General features: G+C 57.0%; 7 protein-coding genes across 7 annotated transcripts; 4 read left to right on the top strand and 3 right to left on the bottom strand.

Annotated features, from left to right (window-relative positions):
* Positions 1 to 548: 548 nt before the first annotated feature.
* On the bottom strand, positions 549 to 2,258 carry B0T15DRAFT_387869 (Metallo-dependent phosphatase-like protein; the record flags this gene model as incomplete). Its single annotated transcript, XM_062864411.1, has 3 exons — positions 549 to 578; positions 637 to 789; positions 855 to 2,258. The coding sequence occupies 3 exons, from the start codon at positions 2,256 to 2,258 to the stop codon at positions 549 to 551; spliced, it is 1,587 nt and encodes a 528-aa protein (XP_062726417.1).
* A 4,702-nt stretch (positions 2,259 to 6,960) lies between these two features.
* Positions 6,961 to 8,305, top strand: B0T15DRAFT_518998 (SUR7/PalI family-domain-containing protein). The gene has a single exon (XM_062868409.1). It carries the CDS (start codon positions 7,037 to 7,039, stop codon positions 7,946 to 7,948), a length of 912 nt encoding a protein of 303 aa, XP_062726416.1. The 5' UTR covers positions 6,961 to 7,036; the 3' UTR covers positions 7,949 to 8,305.
* A 414-nt stretch (positions 8,306 to 8,719) lies between these two features.
* B0T15DRAFT_44267 (uncharacterized protein) lies at positions 8,720 to 13,475 on the top strand. Its single transcript, XM_062865942.1, has 2 exons — positions 8,720 to 9,071; positions 9,163 to 13,475. Exon 2 carries the CDS (start codon positions 9,178 to 9,180, stop codon positions 13,381 to 13,383), a length of 4,206 nt encoding a protein of 1,401 aa, XP_062726415.1. The 5' UTR covers positions 8,720 to 9,071; positions 9,163 to 9,177; the 3' UTR covers positions 13,384 to 13,475.
* Positions 13,476 to 13,489: 14 nt separating this feature from the next.
* B0T15DRAFT_571165 (uncharacterized protein) lies at positions 13,490 to 17,873 on the bottom strand. Its single transcript, XM_062870849.1, has 2 exons — positions 16,999 to 17,873; positions 13,490 to 16,933 (listed from the first exon to the last, which is right to left on the bottom strand). Exons 1-2 carry the CDS (start codon positions 17,593 to 17,595, stop codon positions 13,727 to 13,729), a joined length of 3,804 nt encoding a protein of 1,267 aa, XP_062726414.1. The 5' UTR covers positions 17,596 to 17,873; the 3' UTR covers positions 13,490 to 13,726.
* A 600-nt stretch (positions 17,874 to 18,473) lies between these two features.
* B0T15DRAFT_44209 (Eisosome component PIL1-domain-containing protein) lies at positions 18,474 to 20,083 on the top strand. Its single transcript, XM_062865934.1, has 5 exons — positions 18,474 to 18,636; positions 18,706 to 18,766; positions 18,857 to 18,999; positions 19,059 to 19,242; positions 19,304 to 20,083. The coding sequence occupies exons 1-5, from the start codon at positions 18,580 to 18,582 to the stop codon at positions 19,957 to 19,959; spliced, it is 1,101 nt and encodes a 366-aa protein (XP_062726413.1). The 5' UTR covers positions 18,474 to 18,579; the 3' UTR covers positions 19,960 to 20,083.
* Positions 20,084 to 20,467: 384 nt separating this feature from the next.
* On the bottom strand, positions 20,468 to 21,392 carry B0T15DRAFT_44222 (uncharacterized protein). The gene is made up of 3 exons (XM_062865940.1): positions 21,343 to 21,392; positions 21,054 to 21,261; positions 20,468 to 20,953 (listed from the first exon to the last, which is right to left on the bottom strand). Exons 2-3 carry the CDS (start codon positions 21,237 to 21,239, stop codon positions 20,633 to 20,635), a joined length of 507 nt encoding a protein of 168 aa, XP_062726412.1. The 5' UTR covers positions 21,240 to 21,261; positions 21,343 to 21,392; the 3' UTR covers positions 20,468 to 20,632.
* A 405-nt stretch (positions 21,393 to 21,797) lies between these two features.
* B0T15DRAFT_44243 (uncharacterized protein) lies at positions 21,798 to 22,966 on the top strand. The gene is made up of 2 exons (XM_062865941.1): positions 21,798 to 21,981; positions 22,103 to 22,966. The coding sequence occupies exon 2, from the start codon at positions 22,145 to 22,147 to the stop codon at positions 22,859 to 22,861; it is 717 nt and encodes a 238-aa protein (XP_062726411.1). The 5' UTR covers positions 21,798 to 21,981; positions 22,103 to 22,144; the 3' UTR covers positions 22,862 to 22,966.
* The last annotated feature ends 486 nt before the right edge of the window (positions 22,967 to 23,452 follow it).

The raw sequence follows: 23,452 nt of genomic DNA, 5'->3' as shown, positions 1-23,452 counted from the left end.
TCCCCCTCCCCGTTTTCCAGGTCTGTCCAGCTTTGTATTTCCCGTCTAACGATTCCCAACGCCAACAGTCGACTTCTCGAAAATGACGAGCTCAGAAACCATCTTATCCCGCGTCCCTGTGTCCAAGGAACGCAATGTACTCGCAGACAAGTCGCAGTTCAAAACGTACAATGCCCGTAACGGACGCTTTGGAAGTCCAGTTGCGGTGGTCAAAGGAGTGGATCTGGCACCGTCGTTGTCCATCTGAAATCCTCGAATGATAAGTGGAATGGTCGTTCGTTCCCCTCCTCCCCTCTACGCTTCCGGCTATTGCTGGATGCGATCATCTGTATTACTGGTTGCCCGGTGCCAAAGCGGCGGCGCATGAATCTCGTCGTTAGTTCTTGTCTTCGCTAGTTCCCGCGGTCGCCTGCTATCGCCAAGCACGGCTCCTCCCCATAAGACCGCGAATCGACCTTTTGTTGTAGCAGTTAATGGGCCGGGATGTCTACTGTCCGCTCTGGCAAGGCATCAATGCTACGTGCTGGACAACCCGCGTCGCCCTCATATCAGACGCTCTGGGGGTAGACATTTGCAGGCTGCGATAGTTGTTAGTGAGCCCAAAGGGGTACAGGCTAGGAGGGGTAAAAGACATACTGGACTGTTAAGCATCTGGTTCCGCTTATTCCTGCCCTTCTTGATATGGTTCTTCAGGGCATTGGAATCCAGCGGCTTGAGCAGCTCGAAACTGCAGAGGAGCTCGGTGGATACCGACATGACGGCTCCCCAGTTATCAAACTCGCCACAATACTTATTATGGGTTTGTCAGCTACTGTCATTTTATATGTTGTATGTACTAGGAGGGGAGCGCTCACGTTAGGCGCACTGAAAACAGTGACCAATACTCGATCGGTAAAGAACTCGTAGCCGTCCTCAACCACCATATGGGCCCGGCAGACCAGATCAAAGTCGTTAGCTGCCAGGAAGTCGGTGATGACCTTTTTGCCGAAGCAGTAGCTGACGCCTCTCTCGTTGGCCTCCCAGTCCTGTTCCATGTCAGCAGGGTCGGACCAGAGCAGGTCGTTCAACAGCCCGTAGTCGGGGACATCTGTCGGGCGCGCAATGTTCCGGATGTCGTCCATGTGGCTGAGGGCGGGCGACAAGCCCCCGTGGACGCAGAAGATCTTGGCGGCGACAATGGCGGCAATTGGGAGGGTGTTGAAGGTATCGATGAAGGTCTTCCAAATCTTCACGTTGCACCTGCGCTTGCATTCATCGTAGAAACCGTAGACGCGCGTGACGTTGGCGCACTCGTGATTCCCCCGCAGCAGGAAGAAGTTCTCGGGATACTTCAACTTGTAGCACAGCAGCAGCAAAATCGTCTCGAGAGACTGCTTACCACGGTCGACGTAGTCACCAAGGAACAGGAAGTTCGACTTTGGGGGGAACCCGCACATCTCAAACATGCGGATGAGGTCCGTGTATTGGCCATGCACATCTCCGACAATCTTGACAGGAGCGTCGAGCTCGAGAAGCGACGGCTGGGAGAGGAATACCTCCCTGGCGCGATGACAGATGGCCGTGATCTCCGCATTCTTGAGGCAGACGCTCTTGGTGACTTTGCCGGCGTAGGCGGCGTCCAAGAGCCGCTTGATGAAGTCATCTAAGTCGATGTCCTTGATGTCGCTCATTGCGATGCCGGAGCCTGTTTCGTCCCTGGGAGGCTCCTGCACGGGGATCTCCGTAACTGAATAAGTAGTATCCTCGCGCTTTACGAGGATGCTCTGTCCTGGCTGCTGCGGTACGTTGGTGTTATTGACGCCGGAGGGGGGTTGGTCCGAAACATGGTCTACTTCTCCGCTGGCTTGAGCGGCAGAGACGTCATGGACACCTGCCTTCATAGACGCCGACTGGATGGGGGACGGCGGAGGTAGGTCCTCGGCAAGAGGAGAGCCCATGACGCCAGTGTCTGGCGACGAAGGTGAGGCTACCGAGGGAACCGAGTCGGTACGGTTGGCCCGGCTCTGTGGCGACCTGCCGCTCTTCCCGGACTTGACGGAAGCCGTCTCGGCCGCATCGCCATTTGCCAGAATTGCAGAGCTCCTAGGACTGTCTGTCTTACCCGAACCCGGGATCTTGCTGCGCAGGGAGCGGAACGAGCGAGAGGATTCTCTCGTGTCGGACCTGCTGAAGGAGGGGTATGACTGCAGCGCCTCGTCCCCGCTACCCGCAGCCTTGGTAGATGCCGCGCTGGCATCTTTGGAAGCTTGGTTGCCCATGGTTTCCCAATGTCAGAGAAAGAGGAAGACTCTGGTACGTGAGAAAGTCAAGGGGCTGGACGGCGTGCGCGTGTCAGGTTGTGGTACCGGCAGAGTCGCCTTTGAATACCCACACAGCCTACCGCTGCACCCGTCTCAAATCTATTATCCTCGGTGTCGCCCAAGGTCTTAGGGAGGATGATAGAAGCGCTCGAGGTCGGAGAGCAGGTTGATGGCGGTGGAAGACCAACGACCGGATGAGGGTTCCGTTTTCGAAACTTGGGGCGCGCGGAAGAGAAACGTTATTTTAGGCCGTCGGGAAGTTTACGAGCTCCGGGTCACTGTGCAATGCTTGTCGGAATTATCGGACGGAGAAATGGTTGTCGGGGTCGGTGCGGATTGTTCGAGGGCCGGCGTGGTGGGTTTACTCCACAATGTTCAATGATGTCAGCCTTCCCAGCCTAACTCACGAATAGTGGCAACAGCGAAAACAGCGGCCAGAGTCAGAGATGGAAGATCGCAAAGAAGGTGGAGCGTAGAGCGATTGCGAAAGGAAAGGTGGGGAGATGCAAAATACAGAAGCCGCGAAAAAACCTACACTCGATTGATAAGACACAGCGACTGGAACGCTATCGCGCCAAGGCTGAAAGGAGGTGCCTGAGCTGCGACCGGATGTCGGTGCGGAATAGCTGATTCCCGTCGGATGGCCTTTCGCTGTCCGCAGTCGAGCAATCGGGGTCCAAAAGGATAGTAGTCGAAGCCGCGGAGAGGAACGGAGATAATATGTCGAGTATCCGTATTCGTCACTGAGATGCGCCTAGGTAGCTCGAGGCAGGCCGAGCGTGCCGGTCGAGGTTCGAGATCCGGGGTCGGATTAGCGGTGCACGTGTCGCCACAAAGGGGAGATCAAGGCGGCCCCAAGACTGAGCAGATCTCAGATATTGCGATCAAACTCTGACCAGCTCCTCGCGAATGATTTTGACGAGCGAGGTTGGCCGGCGAGTGTTGACTTGTCTCAACCGCTTCCGGAGAGTCGGGGAGGATGGTGGCGATGACGACGCGGCTGCTGATGGGCAAAAGATTGGCGGGGCGTTTGAGACTCGGCAGCGCAGGCCTATTGGGCCATTGGCTTACCAGGATGGTTCGAGCTGGAACACAGATTGTGGGCACTAGGTGGGCAGTGGGCACAAGGATGGGTAGGATAATTGGCAGTCAAAGAGCACCACAATGTTTTAACAGATGCTGTGGCCCAAGTAATATTAAGGTTACGTACCTTACCTTAAGGAAGGTATGAACTATGAAGCCAGAGACGGTGTTGAAGACTGCAGTCTCGGTGACGGGACTGTGTTGGCAGGAACGAAACCCGCGAACGAATGGCGCAACGAGCGGCACGTGCCTCATATCCTCTACGAGTGTGGGGCTGAACGGACCGTGGACAAGCTGACGGAGTCTACACTAGGCAGTTTGAGCACCGCATGTCATCCATCCAGCTTGGCTGCTTGGCCACCCCGCAGACCTTTCCGCGTAACTTGCAGCGTCCAGAGCAGTCCATGGACTCCATGGACAAACAGGGTAAATACGTAGCCTGGAACCGACTGGCTAGGAGGGCCAGATATCGACCCGCAAAGCGCTGCAAAATCCATGTACACTACATGGCCCTGATTTAACGTTAAAATCAAGCTGGCAAGTCGTGTCCGGACCCCGCTGGCCACGCCTCTTGGCTTCGCGAATCGCGACACCTTGGCTGCACGGACGAGACAGAAGCTACCTTGGCCCTGCTGTGGACGCTGAGAAAGCATTCACCTAGACACCTTACACGGAGCATAACCAGCGCGCCGGATCTTCATGGGGTGGCACAAGCGCCCAGTCGCCTCGGCTCACTCAAGGCCGCTCCCTACCTAGGGTCCTAGGTACCCGCTGTCCACGTGTGCACGACGACGCCGGCCGGAACCATCTACCATAACACTACGGCAATATCAAGCGAGTCGAAAAGATACGGCGCGGGAAGCTGCACGACGGGCGCAACGCGATGCAACGCTTCCGGGCAGAAGTTTTGACGCTTGTGGGATCGAGAACCCGGGGTGGTCGATTGAGAGATCCAGGCTGCCCGCATTTCCACCCCGGCTTTCTTCCGAACGGCGCGTCTTGGGCGCCCACATGACCTCCTCCTTAGCTTCGGGAACGAAGCGGTGTGGTGGACAATCAGTCGACGAGGAAGAAACTTCTCCATGGGAAGTTTTGATTCGGTATCTTTCACCCGAGCGGCGATCTCAGTGTTCCGAATCTGCACAGGTGCAGGTTTGGTGGGGGTCAGTGGGGGAATGAGACAGCCGAACCATCGAGGAACAGCTGGTGAAACCATACTGACATCGTTGGCTGCTGTGTGAAGCTTAACTACCTAGATCCGAAGGTCCGCCGAACGATATCTCGCCAACGCATCGGGGGAAGAGGACGTGGTCATTTCCAGTTGACGAGGGCATGCCTTTTCACAATCCCCGCTTATCCATTTTCATGTGTTTTCTTCGTTCCAGTTATCTGGCGTATTCTGACTCGAGCAGTTGTCCTGACGGCGTTGGGGGCCAACACGAAGCATTTCATCGTCGAGACGAGAGGTCACTTTCGATTCATGAAAGCCTGGAAAGGGGACAAAGTCTCATCTACATCCTAACCGAAACAATGGCCGACACCGTTTCGGCTGCTGTTTGATAGGAGGGCAAAACCCGGCCAACCCGGCCTGAAGACCTCGAACCGTCCCCACTCGGCGACCGGCCCGGCCCCGGAGCCGGACGGTGGGGATAGTTACGCGTGGCTTCGTGGACGGCCGGGACGGTGGTCTCGGCGATGTTACTCACCGCCCGGTCTCCGCCCCCACCATCCCGCGACTCGGAGAGCGGACAAGCAGTTGTTCCAAAAATAACGAAGAGGGCTCTGGGCACCAACAGCCCAACTGTCGCCCAGCCACCGCATTGCGGGGTCACACCAACCTGACAGCGGACAGCCACCGGAACCTCGCCCCAAACTTGCATTTGCTGCACTCCTTCGTCGTGACCATCAATGCGCTTCCACAGTGTCAATCAGAGGCGGGCTCGAGGCTGCAATGTCTGCGTGAATAGGTCCAACAAGCTCGACATAATCACTAACCTCCTTCTCGGCATGAGAAACACAGGTACGCTCGTGCGACTACATAACTGTGGCAGGCACCTCAAGCACTGAGGTTTGGGCGCGTGATTGAGTCCAGAGCTGAGCTCGGGCATTGTCGGAGCTCAGCCCTGGAGTGCTATCGTAAGCCCGCCACGACCGAGGAACTGCATTAACGTAGAGAGTACGGATATTCCCACTCGCAGCCACAAGGCCCACGGGAGTATAACTATAGGTAATCCGAGACATCAATCGCCAGGCTCACTCGCTACAAAATCGCCGGACGCAAGGCTCACATGTCTATTCGTGCTCATACAGCGGCGTCGCTCCCGCAACGGCTTTCACAGTGGTGCAAAACGCGTCCTTGGTGCGGCTGAGCTGGAGTTGACGACTTCATTTGTGGGGTATTATAAATTTCGGACGCCAATGAAATGCCATCATGAAGAAGATATCATCGTGGATCACCGAGGGATCAACACCATAATTCGCACAGGAGCTTGTTACGGTACTGAAAATCCGCTCAGCGGAGATCGATTTGCATCCGGTCTCTCGACCTCAGTCGAACAGTCAGTTCCGAGATACATTGAGAGTGTATATTTCGTGCTGTTTACCGTTTATGGTCCTCGCACTAAGCAACTGCCACGGTAACTAGCGAGCCAGGTAACTACCTAACGACTGTGCTCTATGCAAGTGGACGAACAGTGGGATGGACCAACCTGCATATGAAGCCATGGCCCGCCAAATAAGGGCTCGTGGCTAACGTTATCAATGGAGCCAAGGGCCAGGGCAAGGCAGCCATCATCCTGCCACCGAACTGCAATTTCCTGATGAGTTCCATTCCTCGCCTCTGCGAGCATCGCGCGGGCCCAGGGGCCTTTTGTCTGTCCATTGCAGAGATTTGCCCGTTTTGAGCTACTGCTGATGCCTCGCTGGCAGAGGCTAGCATGGGGGGTTTTAGGCAGGTGTTCCGTCGCTCTGGATCCCTAGTATTGGAGCCAGGGACCACATAGATTGCTTGGTCTTTGTGGGTTTGTGAGGTCTGCAGGGTCGCAGCCTCTCCGCTCGCCCATCCTGTTTAGCGTTGGCAGGGACCGGGAAGTGGGTCCATATTGTCGTCACCCGCTGCGATGGTCGGACAACTGCGCCACCGGCCGATTACACAGCCCGCATTCTTTCCTAGTATGGAGCCCTGCCAACCATCAGCACAGCTTTTGTTTGGCATTTGCGTGGCCATGCGGCCTGATATTTATCTCACCAGCCGTCCCGTTGCAACTCTTCTTCCACCGTCACCTCATTTCACCCTTCCATCATTGCTTGATTTCCGGAGTCTGCTGCACTCCACCGTGGAATCTGTCGCTGTCAGGACTAGAAAAGACCTGACGCATTCAATCACTGGGGCACCACGCTGAATCGACTTTACGTCACCCAAGCCCCCCGCCAGAAGAATCCACAACCGAGCAATCTCGACGAACTTGAAGCAGTTGCATCACAGAACAAACACGATGGCAAATTTTGGGAGATTCGCCTGTGTGCTGGTGCCGTTTCTGCTGACGCTGGCATCGCTGGTTGCCATGCTGATAGCAGGGCTGGCGGGCATCACTAATAAGGTACGCTCAGGCCCTGTACGCATCTGCTTTTTTAAAGAACACTGCTGATCAAGGATGGCTTCAAAGGGACTCTACATGTTCCAGGTGAACGTCACCGACCTCCAACTGTCGCCGCTCTCAGTATCCAAGATTCTCGATGGCACTGGCATCGACGTGCCAACGCTTGATGACATCAAAATCCCCGGTATCAACTCGAGGCAGGAGTCCCAGACGACCAACATCACCGCGAAAGACCTCGGCCTGTACGACATATACGATGTCAACCCTTGGAACTACTGCTACACGGCCCACAACGGCACGCGCGCCTGCACCAAGCCGGCCTTCGACTGGGCCACCAACGCGCTCAACACGACGACGGGCGACATCAACAGCATGATCACGGCGACCGGCCTGAACGTGACGCTGCCCAAGGAGATCACGGACGCGGTCAAGGCGTTCGGCACCGTCTCCAAGTGGACGCAGATCGTCTTCATCATCGCCTACATCGCGCTCGGCGTCGAGCTCTTCTTCGGCCTCTTCGCCAACTGCAGCCGCGCCTTCTCGTGCGTCACCTGGCTCATCTCGGCGATCGCCACCACCGCCGTGGGCGCCGCGGCCGGTCTCGCGACAGCCACTTCGGTCGTGGTAGTCGGGGCCGTCGAGGCGTCGGCCAAGGTGTATGGCGTCGACGCGCACTTCAACACCACGTACCTGGCCATCATCTGGCTAGGCGCCGCGTTCGCCATCGCCGCCGGCCTGTTCTGGATGTTCACGATCTGCTGCTGCGCGCCCGACCACTCGTCCCGCCGTAGCGGCCGCGGTAGCCGGCACTCGGACACCGAGAAGCTCATGTCGGGCGGCACGGGCTACCAGCGCCTCAGCGAGCCGGGCGGCTATACCAGCACCGGGTATGCCAGGCAGTCGCAGTACGGCCCGGCGCAACAGCACTCGCCCGCGTACGAGCCGTTCTCGCATGCTCGTGTTTAAGGGGGTTATGATTGGGGGTGTGTGGCGGCTACAAAAAATAAAAATCACGAAGCGATAGAGGGAGGCGATGTATCTTCGCCTGCTTCTATTTCGTATCTCTTCTTTTTTTGCGTCTCTTGTTTCTTACCGTTATCTATGGCATCAGTCCGGCGTTGGGAGGTTTTCTCTGGGGAAATTCGGAAGACGGGAATCAGGTCTCTGGGTTAGAGAGAGCGGTTAGATGGCCATGCGGTTTCACGTAGATGGATGAGATGATATCTCGCTATGATACCCTACTGGGGTCCAACGAATGCAATGATGACTGCACATCAGTTCTTTTCAAACTAATAAAGAGTCGGCTTTGAGACCTTATTCCATTCGATGACCTGTCTGTCTTGCACCACATCCGGGGGAGGGGAGGGGGAGGGTTCAAAGATGATTGATTGCCTTCCCTACCCCAGGTCTTCGGTCACGGCCAATATTGAGGCCAGCATTGCTCGCTTTGTCGGATGCCTGTGCCACGGTTGAGCGTCAATTACGGGGTGGGCTCGGCATCGAGTGGTCCGAATCCGAGCTCGCAGGCACTGTCTAGCAAACGGGGTCAACAACCCCATCAACTCTGTGTAACCATAATAATAAGCCTATCCTGGGCTCAAGACAATTGGCTACTATGTATGTAGGTTAGCCGAGGGGAAGGCAAGGAGCGGGATGCTGCTGAGCTGAGATGCTCCAGTCCCAAACAACATTTACAGGGCTGTCCATACATATACATACTATATGGCATATAGTGCCCGCCAGCATGTCCAAGCTGGTAACTTCACTGGACATGTCGACGGGAGGCCCTCATCGCCATCACAGAACATGTCTTTATTTAACAATTCAGTACGGAGTAGTTATCATTAAGAGGCTGTAGCACTCTTGGCTGCACGGGCCGGGTTAGGGTTAACCTCCAGCTTCGAGATGAATTTCAAGAGTTGAAAATTCACCCGACACAACTGAACTCAATGCAGTGTGTGTGAAGGAGACAGCTGCAACCATGGATCCCTGAAGTCCATGCGGCAACTTATATGAGATCACAGGAGTTCTCAAACTCACAGCACGCTGTTCCCAGTCTGGCCAGAAATGCCTCCTAAGGTGATGCTAAGTCCTGAACTCCCTATTTCGTATTTTGTCGACTCACTCAAAGGATCCTACCCCCTCTTTTGTCATGAAACCTCTCACTAACACATGCGCAGGGTCAAGCCACGACTATGGCGAGGCTTCAAAACAGCTACGCACTCAGCCCCATAACCGCACTCGCATTCTACCAAGCCGGACCGGACCGTGTGCTGCTCCTGGCCGGGGAAGACACGTGGCTGCGAGTCTACGACATCCAGACGTCCGCTCTCCTCGGCCAACTGCAAGTCTTTGACTCGCAACCCATCCACGGGATCCATGTCTGTTCTGCTCATCAAACCCGTGAAGAGGGAGATCCATCATCATCATCACCATCATCATCATCGCACATAGTACCACTCGAAGAAGCAGCAGGAGGAGGAGGAGTCCTCATCTGGGGCGGCCACTCGGTAACCCACCTTCCGACAAGCTCTCTCCAGTCCCTGATCTGTTGCGGTGGCACCACTCCCGGCCCTCCTCCTCGTCCAATCGAGTACCGAGCGCCCGACTGGATCCACAGCGGTATTCTGTTCCCTGCTGCTGCTGCTGCTCCTTCTTGTCAAGAAAGGAGAGGAGGATACCAGTACTACTATGATGGCGCGCTAGTCACAGCACACAACGAGGTCCTCCCCTTTTCTCTCGCTACCACCTCCACCACCACCACTACCACTGCCACTGCCACTCCAACTACTACTACTACTACTACTAGTAGTAGTAGTGGTAGTACTAGTAGCATCAAATTCGGCCCCCTGACCTCCCCCTCGCGCCCGATCCTCTACTCGGCCGACCTGGCCCTCCTGGCACCGGGCGTGCTGCTCGTGGCGGCGGGGACGGTGTTTGGCGAGATTGTGGTGTGGAAATACTTTTTTGGCAACCACAACAACCACAACAACGACAACGACAACAACCATGACGCTGACGCTGACGACAAAGGAGAGAGTGGGGATGGGGAGTTGCGGCGATGGGAGGTCCTGCACGTCTTTACGGGTCACGAAGGGTCCATTTTTGGGGTGTGCATCTCGAATGAGATGGAGGTGCCTGTGTCTGGTGGGGCAGGGGCAGGGGCATGTGCAGGAGGAGGAAAGGGGAAAATGGTGAGGTTGTTGGCCAGCTGCAGCGATGATCGCACTGTGCGGGTGTGGGATATCACGGAGCAAGGGGGTACTGTTGTCAATGGTCACGGAGGAGGGAGTGAGGAGGGGGGAAGGGTTGATGGAAGAGTGCTCGTGGAGGCTCGAGAGACCGGGTTTGGCGGCGGCGGCGGGGAGGATTCGAATGGGAATCACCATTCTAATTCCGAGCTGAGGCGGGTGGATGGGATCGAGGACCAGGCCAGGTGTGTGGCGGTTGCGATGGGCCATGTCTCGAGGATATGGCATGTCAAGTTTGGCCGGAGATGCGGGGATCAAAAGTCGACCGGGGCAGGAGGGGCAGTGGAGGTGTACTCGTTCGGGGAAGACTGTTCGCGGGAGAGGTGGGAGCTCGACGTGGACTGGGAGCGATGGGACGAGAAGAGGACAGGCATGCTTCGGCACTGCGGTGCGAGTACGTGCCATAGCGGGAAGAATATCTGGTCGGCTGCTGTGCTGAACAGGGGAGGCGGCGACTCCCCCCTTGTAGCGACCGGCGGCGCTGACGGCAAGATTGTGGTCTCGGGGAAAGTCAGGGGCACGGGTTCGACAGGGGACGCGTACGAAGACCTGGACCTCAGTCTGACCTTGGATGATATCCTGTGCAGTCTCCATGGCAGCGCGCAGCTCCCGTCCTCCGAACCACAAGGCAAGAAGAGCGCCAAGCACACGTTCCAGCGCTACGCTTTTCTGTCGGACAGCACCATGGCAGTCACAGCGTCGGGCAGACTCTTCCTCGCAGCCATGGGCGACCCTGACCCTCTTGTGTGGCAAGAAGTCAGTCTCAGTGAGGCTGTTGTCTCCGACCTCAAGCCTTACAACGTCGTCAAGAGCCCGGCAAGCGATGCTGCCGTGCTCGGCAGCGCCAGCGGGACGGTCTACCTGTTCCGCAGAGGACACAGCGTCCGGAAAATCGCCAACTTCTCCCACAAGATATCCGACATAATACTACTCGACAGCTCTCCCGACCGCACGCTTGACGAACAGCAACACGCGTGGTCCGTCATCATCACCGTCCTCGGCCTCGACCACGCCTTCCTCGTCCACTTCGACCCGTCCACCGACACCTCGACGATCGACCCCCGCAAGATCCGATTGCCAGAGCACTACATCGTCACCGCAGCCGCTTTCCTAGGAGACGTCACCCTCGTGCTGGGCTCCCGCACGGGCTCTGTGACGGTCTGCACGCCCGACTCCGGCACGGGCGACTTCATCCCGCTCACGTCGCGCAAGGACTGCAAGACCAAAGACGCCGTCACCAGCATCGTGCCCATCCCGGGTAGCAGCAGCGGCAGCGGCGAGTTTCTGACGACCTGCCGCGACGGCAAATACCGCATCTACGCCCTCTCTTCCTCCTCTTCAGCCGATAACGAGGGTCCAATCCTTCTAAGACTACAACACGAAGCCACCCCGCCACTCAACACCCTCGAGTCCGCCTTCTTCACCACTCCCAACCCCAAGGATGCCAGCACTAAAGAGACCAACAGAAAAAGGGAGCTGATCATCCTCGGCTTCCACGGCCCGAAATTCCTCTCCTACAACGCCTCCTCCCGCACCGTCCTGTTCTCGGTGCCCTGCGGCGGCGCCCACCGGCCGTTTGCCAGCGTCTCAGCGCCGCACGATCCGGGTCAGACACGCTTCGTCTTCTCCAAGGCCGGGGAGCTGCGGGTGGTCTCCCAGGGGGGAGTCGGGGAGAGGGTCCTGCGCGACGGCGGGCATGGACGGGAGGTTCGGAGCGTTGCCTCCTCTCTTAATTCTTCGTTGTTGTCCTCTTCTTCTTCTTCTCTGAACGGGGTTGAAAAGAGGGGCGTGCTAGTGGCCACAGCGGCGGAGGATACCGCGATCCGGATATGGCGGCACACTTCTTCCTACCAAGTTCCTACATCTACTACTACTGCTGCTGCTGCTGCTCTCGGAGACAAAGAAGAAGACGACCATAACGACGACAACATGGACTGCCTCGCTGTCGTAGAAGGCCACTCGGCCGGCATCCAGACGCTGCGCTGGTTCTCGCCCAACTACCTCCTCAGCAGCGCCGGCAGCGAGGAGCTCTTTGTCTGGCGCATCTCACACACCTGCTCTCGGGGTGACTATGACGCGCTGACTGTCGTGCGCGAGGCCGTCTGGGATAACGATGACGGGAGCTCGGACAGGGATCTGCGCATCGTTGATTTCGATGTCGCTGCTTGGCCATCACCGTCATCATCATCATCACTCTCATCAGCAGATTCACCATCACCACTCCCGGAAGATGATATTGGAGTGACGATGCTGATCTCCATGGCCCTCTCTGACTCCAGCGTGCGCAGCTATATCTACTCCTCCTCCTCCTCCTCTTCTTCTTCATCTTCTAGCTGTGGTGCTACCGGCGTGAAGTCCAAATTCACGCGCCTCGCAACCGCGCGATACACGGGTGCCTGTCCCACCCAAGTACGCCACCTGCACATCGACGAGCCAAAAGGCGAGGTGCATCTGCTCACGGCGTTTACCGACGGGCATGTGGCGGTCTGGAGCATCACCACCACCACCAGCACCACTACTACTACACCGGGGTGTGGTGGTGGTGGTGGTGGTGAGGGTGAGGAATTCAAGCTACGTTTCGTATCGCGCCTTCACCAGAGCAGCATCAAGAGCTTGGATCTCGTGCCGTCATCATCATCATCATTGTCGTCGCCGATGCCCAGAAGTGGTCACGGTAGGAAGAATCTTAGTCGTCGTCAGTGGCTGGTCGTCACGGGCGGCGACGACAACGCGCTCGGGATCATGGACCTCCTTTGGAATAGTAGTAACGGTAATAATGATGGCGGCGGCGCGTACGCGGCACGAGGGAAATACCGCGTCCGGAACGCCCACGCGGCTGCTATCACGGGGCTTTGCGTGGTGGATAATAAGGAAGAAGAAGAGGAGGTAGTAGTAGTGCAAGTTGCGACGGTGAGCAACGACCAGCGGATCAAGCTCTGGATGGTGGAGAGGAAGAATAAGAAGGATGGTGATGATGATGATGGTGATGATGATGATGGTGATGATGATGATGACGGGCGGATGATGATCCGCATCGCCATGCTGGAGAACCGGTACAGCTCGGTGGCAGACGCGGGAGACCTGGAGGTCATCGCGCCCGGCAGGCTCATGGTCGGTGGAGTGGGCATGGAGGTGTGGCGTGTACAATAGCGTTGAGAAGGGATTACTAGTTAGAGGGAAGGCGAAAGGAAGGCGAAAGGAAACAGAGAAAGATAAACATAGAAATAAAGAAGATGCAACTAATGCAAGCAAGTTACTCCAGTTAATATTATTCAGGCCGAATAAGTAACAACCACTGAATTCAATCCCCGCTGCCGCCACCACCACTACTACTATTTGTTGACGACGCAGCATGTACATGATGTACCATACAGATCACCGCCAGCGCCACAGCAAGCGAGCCATCCACTTCTCCTTCTGCTTCTGCTTCTTCTTTTTCTTTTTCTTCTTCTCCTTCGCGCGCTACCGGCGGCGGCTCAGGAGAAGCGGAAGCCTACTCTTCTTCGTCCCTATACCGCAGCGGCTTCTGCCTCTTCCGCGCCGACCGGTCCACCACGTCGTCCTCGTCGTCCTCGCCACCGCTGCGGCCCCTGCTCCTCCCGCTCCGCACCGACGCCGTGTCGTTGTCCGTGATGGGCTGGAACGTGTCCTGCCTGTACAAGCCGCCGCTACCACCACCGCCGTTGCTGCTGCTGATCGCGGCGTCCTCGGCTTCGACCTCGCTCGCTTTGCGCTTCCTTCCCGCCGCTGCCGCCGCTGATGCTGCTGATGCTGCTGCTTCGCCCCTTTTTGGCGTTGAGCGGACGGCTCTATTGTTGCTAGTATCAGTAGTAGCAGCAGCAGCAGTAGTAGTATTGTCCTCCCCCTTTTTAGCAGGGGAAGAACGAGAAGCTACCCTGTGATGCTGCTGGTCCGTGTCGTTCTGGCTACTGCTGCTGAAGCTGGTGTTGTTGCTCTGGCTCGCGTGGTGCGCCGAGGTCTTGTTGTTGCTGCTGCTGCTGTTGTTGTTATTACTATTATTACTAGAAGCACCCGGCTTTCGTGACTGTTGTTGCGATGATTGTGATTGTGATTGTGCCCCGTGATTGTTGTTGTGGCGGTGGTGCTTCGGTTTGCGACCGGCGCCGGGCCGAGCTCCGCCTCGCTTAGAGACTTTCTTAACCGGCTCCGTCGTCGTAGACGCAACACTGGACCCTGCGGCGACGGCCGCCGCCGCTGATGCTTCCGGCTTCTCGGAGAGACTACTACCACCACCCCGCCGCGGATTGAGCATGGCTACGTAAGACATCTTGGCAACCCGCCGGCGGCTGGGTGTTTCCGGATGCGGACTCTCCTCTCGGACGCCGCTGCTTTCAGCGCGCAGCTGCGATCCCGGGCTGCCCTCATCGGCGGTGGCGACCTCCGCGGTAGCCGGCTGGGGCTGTTTCTTCTTCCGGCCCGCCCCCGGCCGTCTGCCGCCGCGCTTCTTCCGCCTCTTGGGGTTGCGGTCGGCCCAGTCGTCGATATCATCGTCGTTGTCGTCCACCACGGGGATGTCACCCCAAATGTCGTCATCGTCTCCTCCGCGGCGGTCGTCCGGCGCGAAGTCGATGCCCTCGCCGTTGGCCTTGGATGTCGTCTTGCGCGCAGTGGGCCGCTGCGCGCCGCCCTTGCGCTTCTGGCCCGCCGAGCTCTTCCCGCCGCTGCCGGCCCCGGCCTTCTCGTTGGTCCGCTCGACCAGCTTCTTGGTGAGGTTGGGAAAGTTGTCGCCGTAGTTGAAGAACAGCTCCTCGCCCGCTTTGATGTCGCGGAGCGCCGAGAACTTGATGCGGAACTCGTGGTTGACGTACATGATGCGCGGCATGATGTTGCAGTTGTCCGACGCGTGGTTGATGTACCGGCTCAGGTTGCCGTAGATGGCGGCGTCGACCCAGATGCCCTCCTGCTCCAACAGGGTGAAAAGGTAGGATATCTTATTCTCCTCGTCAAAGACGTCGCCCCTGCGATTCTCTCGCCGAACGCCCTCGTCGTGACTGATGAGCTCGCCCGTGTACTCGATGACGAATTCGTCCTGCGCGATGTCTTCGGCCGCAAAGAGGCCGTACCCGCACGCCTCGAGCTGCGACTTGCCGAGCAGAAGCGCTTTGGCCGCCCCGCGCTGCAGCGCGACGTTCTGACATCCCGTCGAATGGAGCTGCTCGTCGTACGCGTTCTCGGGGTCTGCCCTCTCCTTGGCGCCGCAGCCCTTGCACAGCACCGGGTCGCACTCGCGGTTGAGCTGCACACAGATGCACGGCCTCCCTTCCTTTTGCCGCTGGAGGCACGTCTTCCCCAGCGAGTGGCACGCGCATCCCGTAAACTTGAGCGGACACTCCTCGGCGGTGCAGAGACAGAACCGCTCGCACAGAACCGGATGGGAGCCGCCCGAGGCGCAGGGACATCCGTTCGCCGCCGTACAGGGCCCTTCGTGATGGCAGGGCGCGTACAGCTCACGCACTGCGTGTTCGTGCGTGATGGTGGCGTCCTGCCAGTCTCCCAGCAGCTGCTTCCTTTTGCGGTCATACCACGAGACAGCCTTGGGCCGTGTCTGCTCGGCGCGCGGCTCGACCGGCGGCAGAGTCAGGTCCAGCTCCTTGAACTTGCGGTGCACGTCCCAGCAAGGGCGGCCCAGCACGGCCGCCACGAAACACTGCGGTTTCAGTGACGGGCTGTAGCCTATCGTCGCAAAAGTCCACTCCAGCACGCTTACTTCGTTCTCGGACCACGCCTTCACCTCCTGGTCGGGCTTGCCCGTGTTGTAGCTCCGGTAGCACTGGTTACTGCACGACGGATGCGTCGGCCAGTCGGTCGAAGCACCCGATTGCACGCCGTTTTGAGCCTTGAGCTGCGCTGCCCACTTGGCCCTGAGCGTGGGTGCAAGCCCTCCTATCTCCTCTAGAGAGAAGCACCGTTTTTGATTGTCCCGTTCGATCTCGCCGTGTTCACAGTCGTGGCTGAAGCAGATGAGGCACCCCAAAGTAGAGTAGCTCCCTAGAGATTCCACGATCTTCTGCATGAGCGCCTCGTCGCGCGGCTTCTGAGAGCCGGGCCCGTCCTTTGCCCTCTTGTTGTCCAGGATCGGCTCGACGGACCTGTCTAACATCAGGATGTCGCGCAGCGCCACGCGCCTCGAGCTTTTCGGGTTGTTGAAGACGCGGTCGAAGGCCTCTGTGAAGAGCTTTGCACCCCGTACCGCGTGCGGCGAGCCGATGTCCTCGCTATGCGTGTCCAGCAGGTTGGACTTTTGCTGAGGCGTGATGGCGTCTTCGTTCTGCGCCTGCGTCGCCATGTATCGGATCAGCGTTGATTTGGTGCAGCCATCAATGGCTAACTTGCGGAGCCACCGCTCCAGGTATGGCGCAAGGGCGGCTGCGTATTCATTCTGCAGCCGCTTGGCCATCTTCTGGGCCCGGTTCTCGACCCGGAAGCCCGATTTGCTGTCAAGGTTCTCGAGGTCCATAAGCCAGGCAGCGTACTTCTGCTCCTCGATCGAATTCGGGTCGACGTCGCGGAGGTGGGGGACAAAGTTGAGCATGGAATTCGGAGCCAGGATGTTCTTGCGTATTTCCACATGATGAAACCGATAGCGCGGGACCGCCTCCCTGTCCGGCTTGATGCCCACGACTGGGCACTGCACGCGGCGAGCGCTGCCTTTTGACTTGCCATATTCTCCACTGTGTTGCTGCTGGGGGGGTTAGCGATTGCTCAGGCGAAGGATGGCGCGGAGACGCGCCGGGTGTGGCTCGCCTTAAACTTCACTGCCATAGTCTGTACGCCCGGCGGTGAGCCGTTGCCCTCCGTCGCGGTCGATTTCATCTTCGCGAAAACATCGACTGTGCTCAAGTGTCTCGTTTGCGCTGTCGTCTTTTCCGCCTCCTCCAGTACGAAGTCAACGAGTCGAGCATGGCCGTGGCCCACCTCCTCGGACAGTTCGTTCAGAGCGATCGCGATCTTCTCGACCGTCCAGTCCATCTTCCTGGGGGTGTGGTGGCCTCTCGCTGGCCGACTCGGCGTCATGCTGGGCTGTGGAGGAGGATTCGGTTCGTGGTTCGCGGCGGGTTCGACGTTGACGGTGGGTGGGGGAGATTGCGAGTCCCTAATTTCATCGCGGGTTGAGAAACGAGTCTCGCGCGACGGGGTCCCCCGCGGCGACCTATCTGCTGGTGACTGATTGGGTGTTCGTGTTCGCGACCTGTTGGAAGGGCTCTGTGCCCTGCTCGTCTTCCCAGCCCCGGCGGTTTTTCGCGACAGTTGTTTCGGTGCTGACATTGACGTCCGGCCGGTAATGGTGGAGGTAGCGACCATAATCTCCTCCACAGTCACATCTTCGGATGACGTCTCCATGGTTGGAGAAGGCGAACGCCCCTTTTCTTATCAAGCTATCGCTGGAGTGTCCCACTTTTTTATCCTTCGGGGCATCATGGGCCCTGGGCCTGGAATATACGGCGTACAGCTGCGTGACCGTTTTGCGATCCCGTTGTTTCGGCGGCAAGGGCGAAATTCGAGCGGCACATACAGTACTGATATGTCTCGTTCTGTCGGATGCAGAATGATCCACCAAGATTCTCAACTTGTAGGTAACAGGATGTCGCGGCACGTCGATAGCGGCTGAGACGCGGTGCTGCAGACGCGATCGGCCCGCTGTGGAACGGTGGACACAGAAAGCTGCATGGGTTAACTAGGTACCTAGGTAATTGTGCACGGGCCATTCACTCTTCGGTAGGTTGATTTCCGGCAGTTCCGAGCCTGCGACAGTCGGAGACAATGCAGGAAAAGATGACTGCTAGACTTCCTGGGGAGTAACGGCGCCCATTATCTACGCTTGACTATATGTACACGGACCTACCGCTTACAGCCCCGCAAGTAGTATACCTCAAGGAATTCATCCCATACCAAATGTATGGAGTCAGACAAGAGCACCTTACAACTACTAGTGATCTTACCTACCACTTATTATTGTCATCTGAGGGTACAGTAATGGGGTTAGGGTTACCGGTTCGGAGTGGCCCCTGCATTTACCGGGACAACGTGCGAGCCTTGGCAGACAAGACGGTCGCCCCGTTGCACAGCGACGTCATTTTCGCCGAGTCACACCCGTCAGCGGCTGTCGCATAAAACAACCCAACTGCCTGACCCGTCTTACAAGCCCTGCTTTCGTCCCAGGTCAATACGCACATGCATGCATCCTTTGTTTCGAACTTTCCGGAGACTCTAGCACATCACACCACGGATTCCCTCCCCTTCTCTACGGACTGACGCTCTGCTCGACCACCACTATCAACAACGCTCACAGCAAATCTCTGAAACGCCAAGCTTTGCGCAGCCGCAATGCATCGAACATACTCTATGCGCGCCACGAGGGCGCCAACGGCCTCGCAGATCCAGGTACTGTGCCAGGCTTCCCCAGGGTGATTCGCGGGTTGTGTCTCGCTGACTGGCGTATCATGTCGATAGAACCCGCCCCCGCCGCCATCAAGCACTAAGTCGGGCCGCCTCTTTGGCCGGGGAGGACTTGGTAAGCCGTTCCCCCCTCGCCATTTCCGCAAAGACATACGTTACAGCCGCAACCTGTTCGGGCGCGAAACTCATGGTTGGGAGTTAACAGCAGGTTTAGGACATGCACTCCGTCGCAACGCGGCCGGAGCCTTCGGGCCGGACCTCGCCAAAAAGCTGTCGCAGCTGGTCAAGATGGAAAAGAACGTCATGCGCAGCCTTGAACTAGTAGCCAAAGAGCGGATGGAGGTTGCCGTACGTATTCGCACGCAATGAATCGCAAGTCATCGAGAGCTGGCTGACACATATTGCAGCAACAACTGTCGCTCTGGGGCGAGGCCTGCGATGAAGATGTTTCAGACGTCACAGACAAGCTGGGCGTGTTACTATACGAAATAGGCGAGCTTGAGGATCAATACGTCGACAGATACGACCAATACCGCGTCACCATGAAGAGCATCAGGAATATCGAGGCTTCTGTCCAGCCCAGCAGAGACAGTGAGTACCAGGGGAGACTCGGAAGAGCATGCTGGTCAGGGATTAGGCTGACCTGCTGTAGGGAAACAAAAGATTACGGACCAGATAGCCCAGCTGAAGTACAAGGAGCCCAACTCACCCAAGATCGTCGTGCTCGAGCAAGAACTTGTCCGTGCGGAGGCCGAGTCGCTCGTGGCGGAGGCGCAACTATCCAACATCACGCGCGAGAAGATCAAAGCCGCATACTCGTATCAATTCGACGCCCTGCGCGAGCACTGCGAGAAAGTGGCCATCATCGCCGGCTACGGCAAACACCTGCTCGAGCTGATCGACGACACGCCCGTGACGCCCGGCGAGACACGCCCTGCGTACGACGGCTACGAGGCCAGCAAGGCCATCATCCAGGACTGCGAAGACGCCCTCACCAACTGGGTCACGCAGAACGCCGCGGTGTCGGCCAAGCTGTCAACACGCGCGCGCACTTTGTCGCAGCGGCGCCGGAACAACATCAAGGCGCGCACCGACGGCCAGCTGCAAGGCCACGGCCACGACCTCTCCGCCCAGGACGTGCCGCTCAATGACCGCGATGGGTGGGTGAGTCAGCACGAGTACGGAGACGAGGAGGAAGAGGGGGAGGACGAGGCCGATATCGACGCGCCAAGCCATACGGCCGTGGACACCGAGGCGAGCCTGAACGGGGAGCACCGAGGGCGTAACCATGAGCCGGTCGCTGCCTAGTCGAGCGGGTGAGTTTTATGGCCGGCTGGAGCTGGGGATTCAAGTCAGGGATGCATTCGGATTCGTAACGTCGGGACGACAAACCGAGTTAGGGGTGTGGCACGACTGAGAACGCACACGAACTCCTCAGACGCGGTTGACAGGCGTCTCTTACAGGAGAAGCTGCCCGTCTTCTCTTGAGCAACGATTGCGCGTAATAGGTACTAATAATGAATGATCGAATGGGAATGGGAATACGGCGGACGGGGCTATGGATGCGACGAGCAACGCGGATTGTGAGGACGGGGCTTGCGCGTCGATTGCTTTTTTTGTATACTACTAGCGGTGATTCCCCCAGACGCATTACATGAGATCTGACGGATGCTCATTTTCCTTCCTGCTGTCCATACTTCTTCAAGTTGTATGCCATTGGGTATCTCTGCTTTCATCTCTTCAGTTTCAGCGTCCTCACTACTGCACAACCTTCCATGTGTCTGCATAGAATACCGAACCGCCTAGTCCCTCCCGTCAGCGCGACCAAACCGTCCCGTCCCAACTCAACATCGTTCAAGCTGACGCCTCATCATTGAAACCTTTCCTTGCTCCTCTCTAACGAGGCTGTTCCATGCAGCCCCAACCCGAAGCCCCATTCCATCCATCCATTCCATCCCAATCAATGCCTAGCGCTCAGTCTCTAAATGACGGGCACGCCCCCCTCTGCTCCCCCTACTATCCCAATCCCAGAAGAAGGAGACGGAGAAGAAGAACCCTTGTTGTTGCCGCGGCGCAGCTGGCTCGCGAACTCGTGTGCCTCGATCCGCACGATATACTTCCCCGGCACCACCACCAGTCCGAGGTATCGCGACGTCATGTCCATGGTCACCTTCCCGCCGCTGCCAGAGTCTGATGCTGCTCCCGCTGTTCCCGCTGCTGCTGCGGCGGCGGCGGCAGAAGAGATCTGTTGTGGCGTGGGCTGGCGGTATTCATAGGTGTGTGCTAGCACGATGTTGCTCTCCTTTTTTTATGAATTTTATTTTCAGTTTGGGGTTCAATAATGCAATGAAACCAAGGAGCGGATGAGGAGATGGTCACGCTCTGTAAGGAAAGAGACTTACATAGTCTGTGCACTTGAATTCGCCGTAGAACATGCGGTTGTCGGTGGTGGTGACTTGGAGGTTCTTGTTGAGCAGGGAGCGGAGGAAGGCGGTGGCTTCTTCTTTTTCTTGCGGCTGTTGAGCTGGTCGTGGGGAGAGGACAGGAGGTGGTGAGGGTGGTGGAGAGGCGCCGGTAGCGATGCTCATGTTTGCAGCCTCTTTTTACGGTCTGAAGCTGGTTATTAAGTATTAGTTGGTATTGTCATGAGTTGCGTTTCCGGATAAGGTATCCTATGAGTTTGGCTCTCACAATCTTGGTTCTTCATATGGCCTCCTGGGTAGGTACACAGTGTGAGGTTGATAGAGGTGGTTGCTGGGCCTGGCAGGCATTGGCACCCCGGTATGAAAGTATCGAGCTTACGTTAGGTAATGTAACTACCTTATGCAGCTGTAGAGGCGTGTTAAAAGAGTCATCTGCCAAACTGTTATGTTTTTGTGTGCTTCAGTCTCTCTTCTTTATTATTGAGGCGCAGATTTAAGCATACACAATGAGACGCTCGACAACTACCATCCTCAACATAAACGTTGCCGGTTACGTTGAACGTTTTAGTTGAAGGAGGTCAAGCCTCTCCAGCAATACTAGATTTCAAACCGTCGACGGCGCATAGATCATCAAATCGGCTAATGGCAGAAAGGCAGAAAGGTCAGGTAATTAACCAGGTACTTACACACAACAACCAGATACGATAATCATGTGCCCGTCGTGTTCGTCCAATGTACTCGTGACCCAGAGGGTTCATTTCTCCATGGCAATTTCCCAATCCCTACGCTACGGTACTAAGGGACCCTGTTCATTCGCCCGGCGGGATCGTGCGCTGTCCCGCGTTCGATATCTGCCTCTGGGCGGCGGCTTCTGCAAGTTCCAGCTTCCTCTTCAGACCGACGAACAGTCTGTCGCATCTCATGTTCCACAACAGACGCGATCATGCCCAACCCACCCCGCCATGCTTTCTGCATGCCCAAAGGCTAGGCATCACCCAAGCCAGCTACTAATTCCCATCTCTGCGCAGTTCTCTTGCTGGCTGATTCTGGCAGCGTAGCCCGTTGAACCAATGCACACATGGGAGTCACGCAAAATGCCTTTCGACATCGACGACTTCAAGTGGCCCTGTGAAATCGGCTTCCGCGTCGAGGTTCACGATCATGAGCACTGGCTCAATAACTGCACCTTCGATCAATATGGCAACATGAAGTCTCGGGAGCCAAATCGTACTCCGGACGAACAAGCATGCTTGGACCATTTCAACTGGAGATGCAGACGGCCGGGGCCGTTTATCTCCATGTACGCCAACAACTGGAACAAAGCTCTCGACAGAAGACGCTGGTACTTGGAGAAAGGGGCCACCAATGTCGTCATCGTTGCCGTCTGGCTGAAGAAGCTGCCGGTGTACGACGCTTACACCCTCGCTGGTTTCCTCCGTATTCCAGACAATAAATGTGATCCGGACGAGCTCTTGGTCTTGGGTGGCATTGCGGCCGACCAGTACCGTATCCTAGCAACCTTTGATGGCATGGGGAACCCCGGACGTGCGTTGCTCTCTCTCAACGGCTTAAACGTGGACGTCCTCCTCCCACCAGCGTTTATTGGAGGCAACGAGCATGCATATGGGTTTCTACCAAACGCTACGGACAAGCTTCGGGACGAATTCTACTCATGCACCGGCGAGAGAGACGGTATTAAGTTCTGTAAACTAGCTATCGCTCTGGCTGGGATTCGCTCCACCTTTGGAACGAAGGTCATTGTGGTTTCAGTGCCGCCAGAACATTGAGGGCCAGCTCTTGGGTGTTATCCTTGTATAGTCTGAGATATGGGTGTGGGGTCCGGGGGCTTGCTAGATAGTTGCTTTACCACTGTTATTTGACGATCTGACTATGAAGCCGTCTTCATAGACACGCCGACCGAGGCAGTAACTGGTGGAGCTTGGCTTCCATCGGATTTAGAATGGTTCTTGGAAGTCACGCAGTACAAGAAATGTTGCTATGCCGGAAGGTACGGAGAACGAAGTGACGAATTAAATCTCGGTGTCCGTTCTTCTGCTCCTCGGCTGGCGGGCACCAGCCTTGCATTCAAAATATCATAGATAGTCGAAATACTCTTCCTCGAGACAACGGTGGCCGAACTCCCGGTTCGTATGCGAGGTTTGAGGCTTAAAATTACCTTACTTTCATCGCCAGGTGACTTACACACTTCTATAGTAGTACTAGTAGCTGTATAATGTTATGCGGTTAAACAGGTATGCGTAATTCGGGAGCATTGGAGACAGGCTGGCCAATAGATAAGCACGGCGATAACAATGCCTCGCAGGCAGCCGAGCAGGGGTTGAGGAAGATGCAGTCATCGGGGCAAGATCACCGACCAT

This window comes from Chaetomium strumarium (genome assembly GCF_033439665.1).
Source record: "Chaetomium strumarium strain CBS 333.67 chromosome Unknown B0T15scaffold_1, whole genome shotgun sequence".
Taxonomy (NCBI): domain Eukaryota; kingdom Fungi; phylum Ascomycota; class Sordariomycetes; order Sordariales; family Chaetomiaceae; genus Chaetomium; species Chaetomium strumarium.
This window is presented reverse-complemented; position numbering and strand designations above follow the sequence as displayed.

Coding starts and splice junctions, on each gene's coding strand:
- B0T15DRAFT_44222 (XM_062865940.1), bottom strand. CDS start 21,239: ATGAGCATCGCTACCGGCGCCTCTCCACCACCCTCACCACCTCCTGTC. Junction 20,954..21,053: donor AATTCAAGTGCACAGACTAT/GTAAGTCTCTTT, acceptor TCATAAAAAAAG/GAGAGCAACATCGTGCTAGC.
- B0T15DRAFT_571165 (XM_062870849.1), bottom strand. CDS start 17,595: ATGGAGACGTCATCCGAAGATGTGACTGTGGAGGAGATTATGGTCGCT. Junction 16,934..16,998: donor CTATGGCAGTGAAGTTTAAG/GCGAGCCACACC, acceptor CCCCCCCAGCAG/CAACACAGTGGAGAATATGG.
- B0T15DRAFT_44209 (XM_062865934.1), top strand. CDS start 18,580: ATGCATCGAACATACTCTATGCGCGCCACGAGGGCGCCAACGGCCTCG. Junction 18,637..18,705: donor CAACGGCCTCGCAGATCCAG/GTACTGTGCCAG, acceptor TCATGTCGATAG/AACCCGCCCCCGCCGCCATC. Junction 19,243..19,303: donor TGTCCAGCCCAGCAGAGACA/GTGAGTACCAGG, acceptor GACCTGCTGTAG/GGAAACAAAAGATTACGGAC.
- B0T15DRAFT_44267 (XM_062865942.1), top strand. CDS start 9,178: ATGGCGAGGCTTCAAAACAGCTACGCACTCAGCCCCATAACCGCACTC.
- B0T15DRAFT_44243 (XM_062865941.1), top strand. CDS start 22,145: ATGCACACATGGGAGTCACGCAAAATGCCTTTCGACATCGACGACTTC.
- B0T15DRAFT_518998 (XM_062868409.1), top strand. CDS start 7,037: ATGGCTTCAAAGGGACTCTACATGTTCCAGGTGAACGTCACCGACCTC.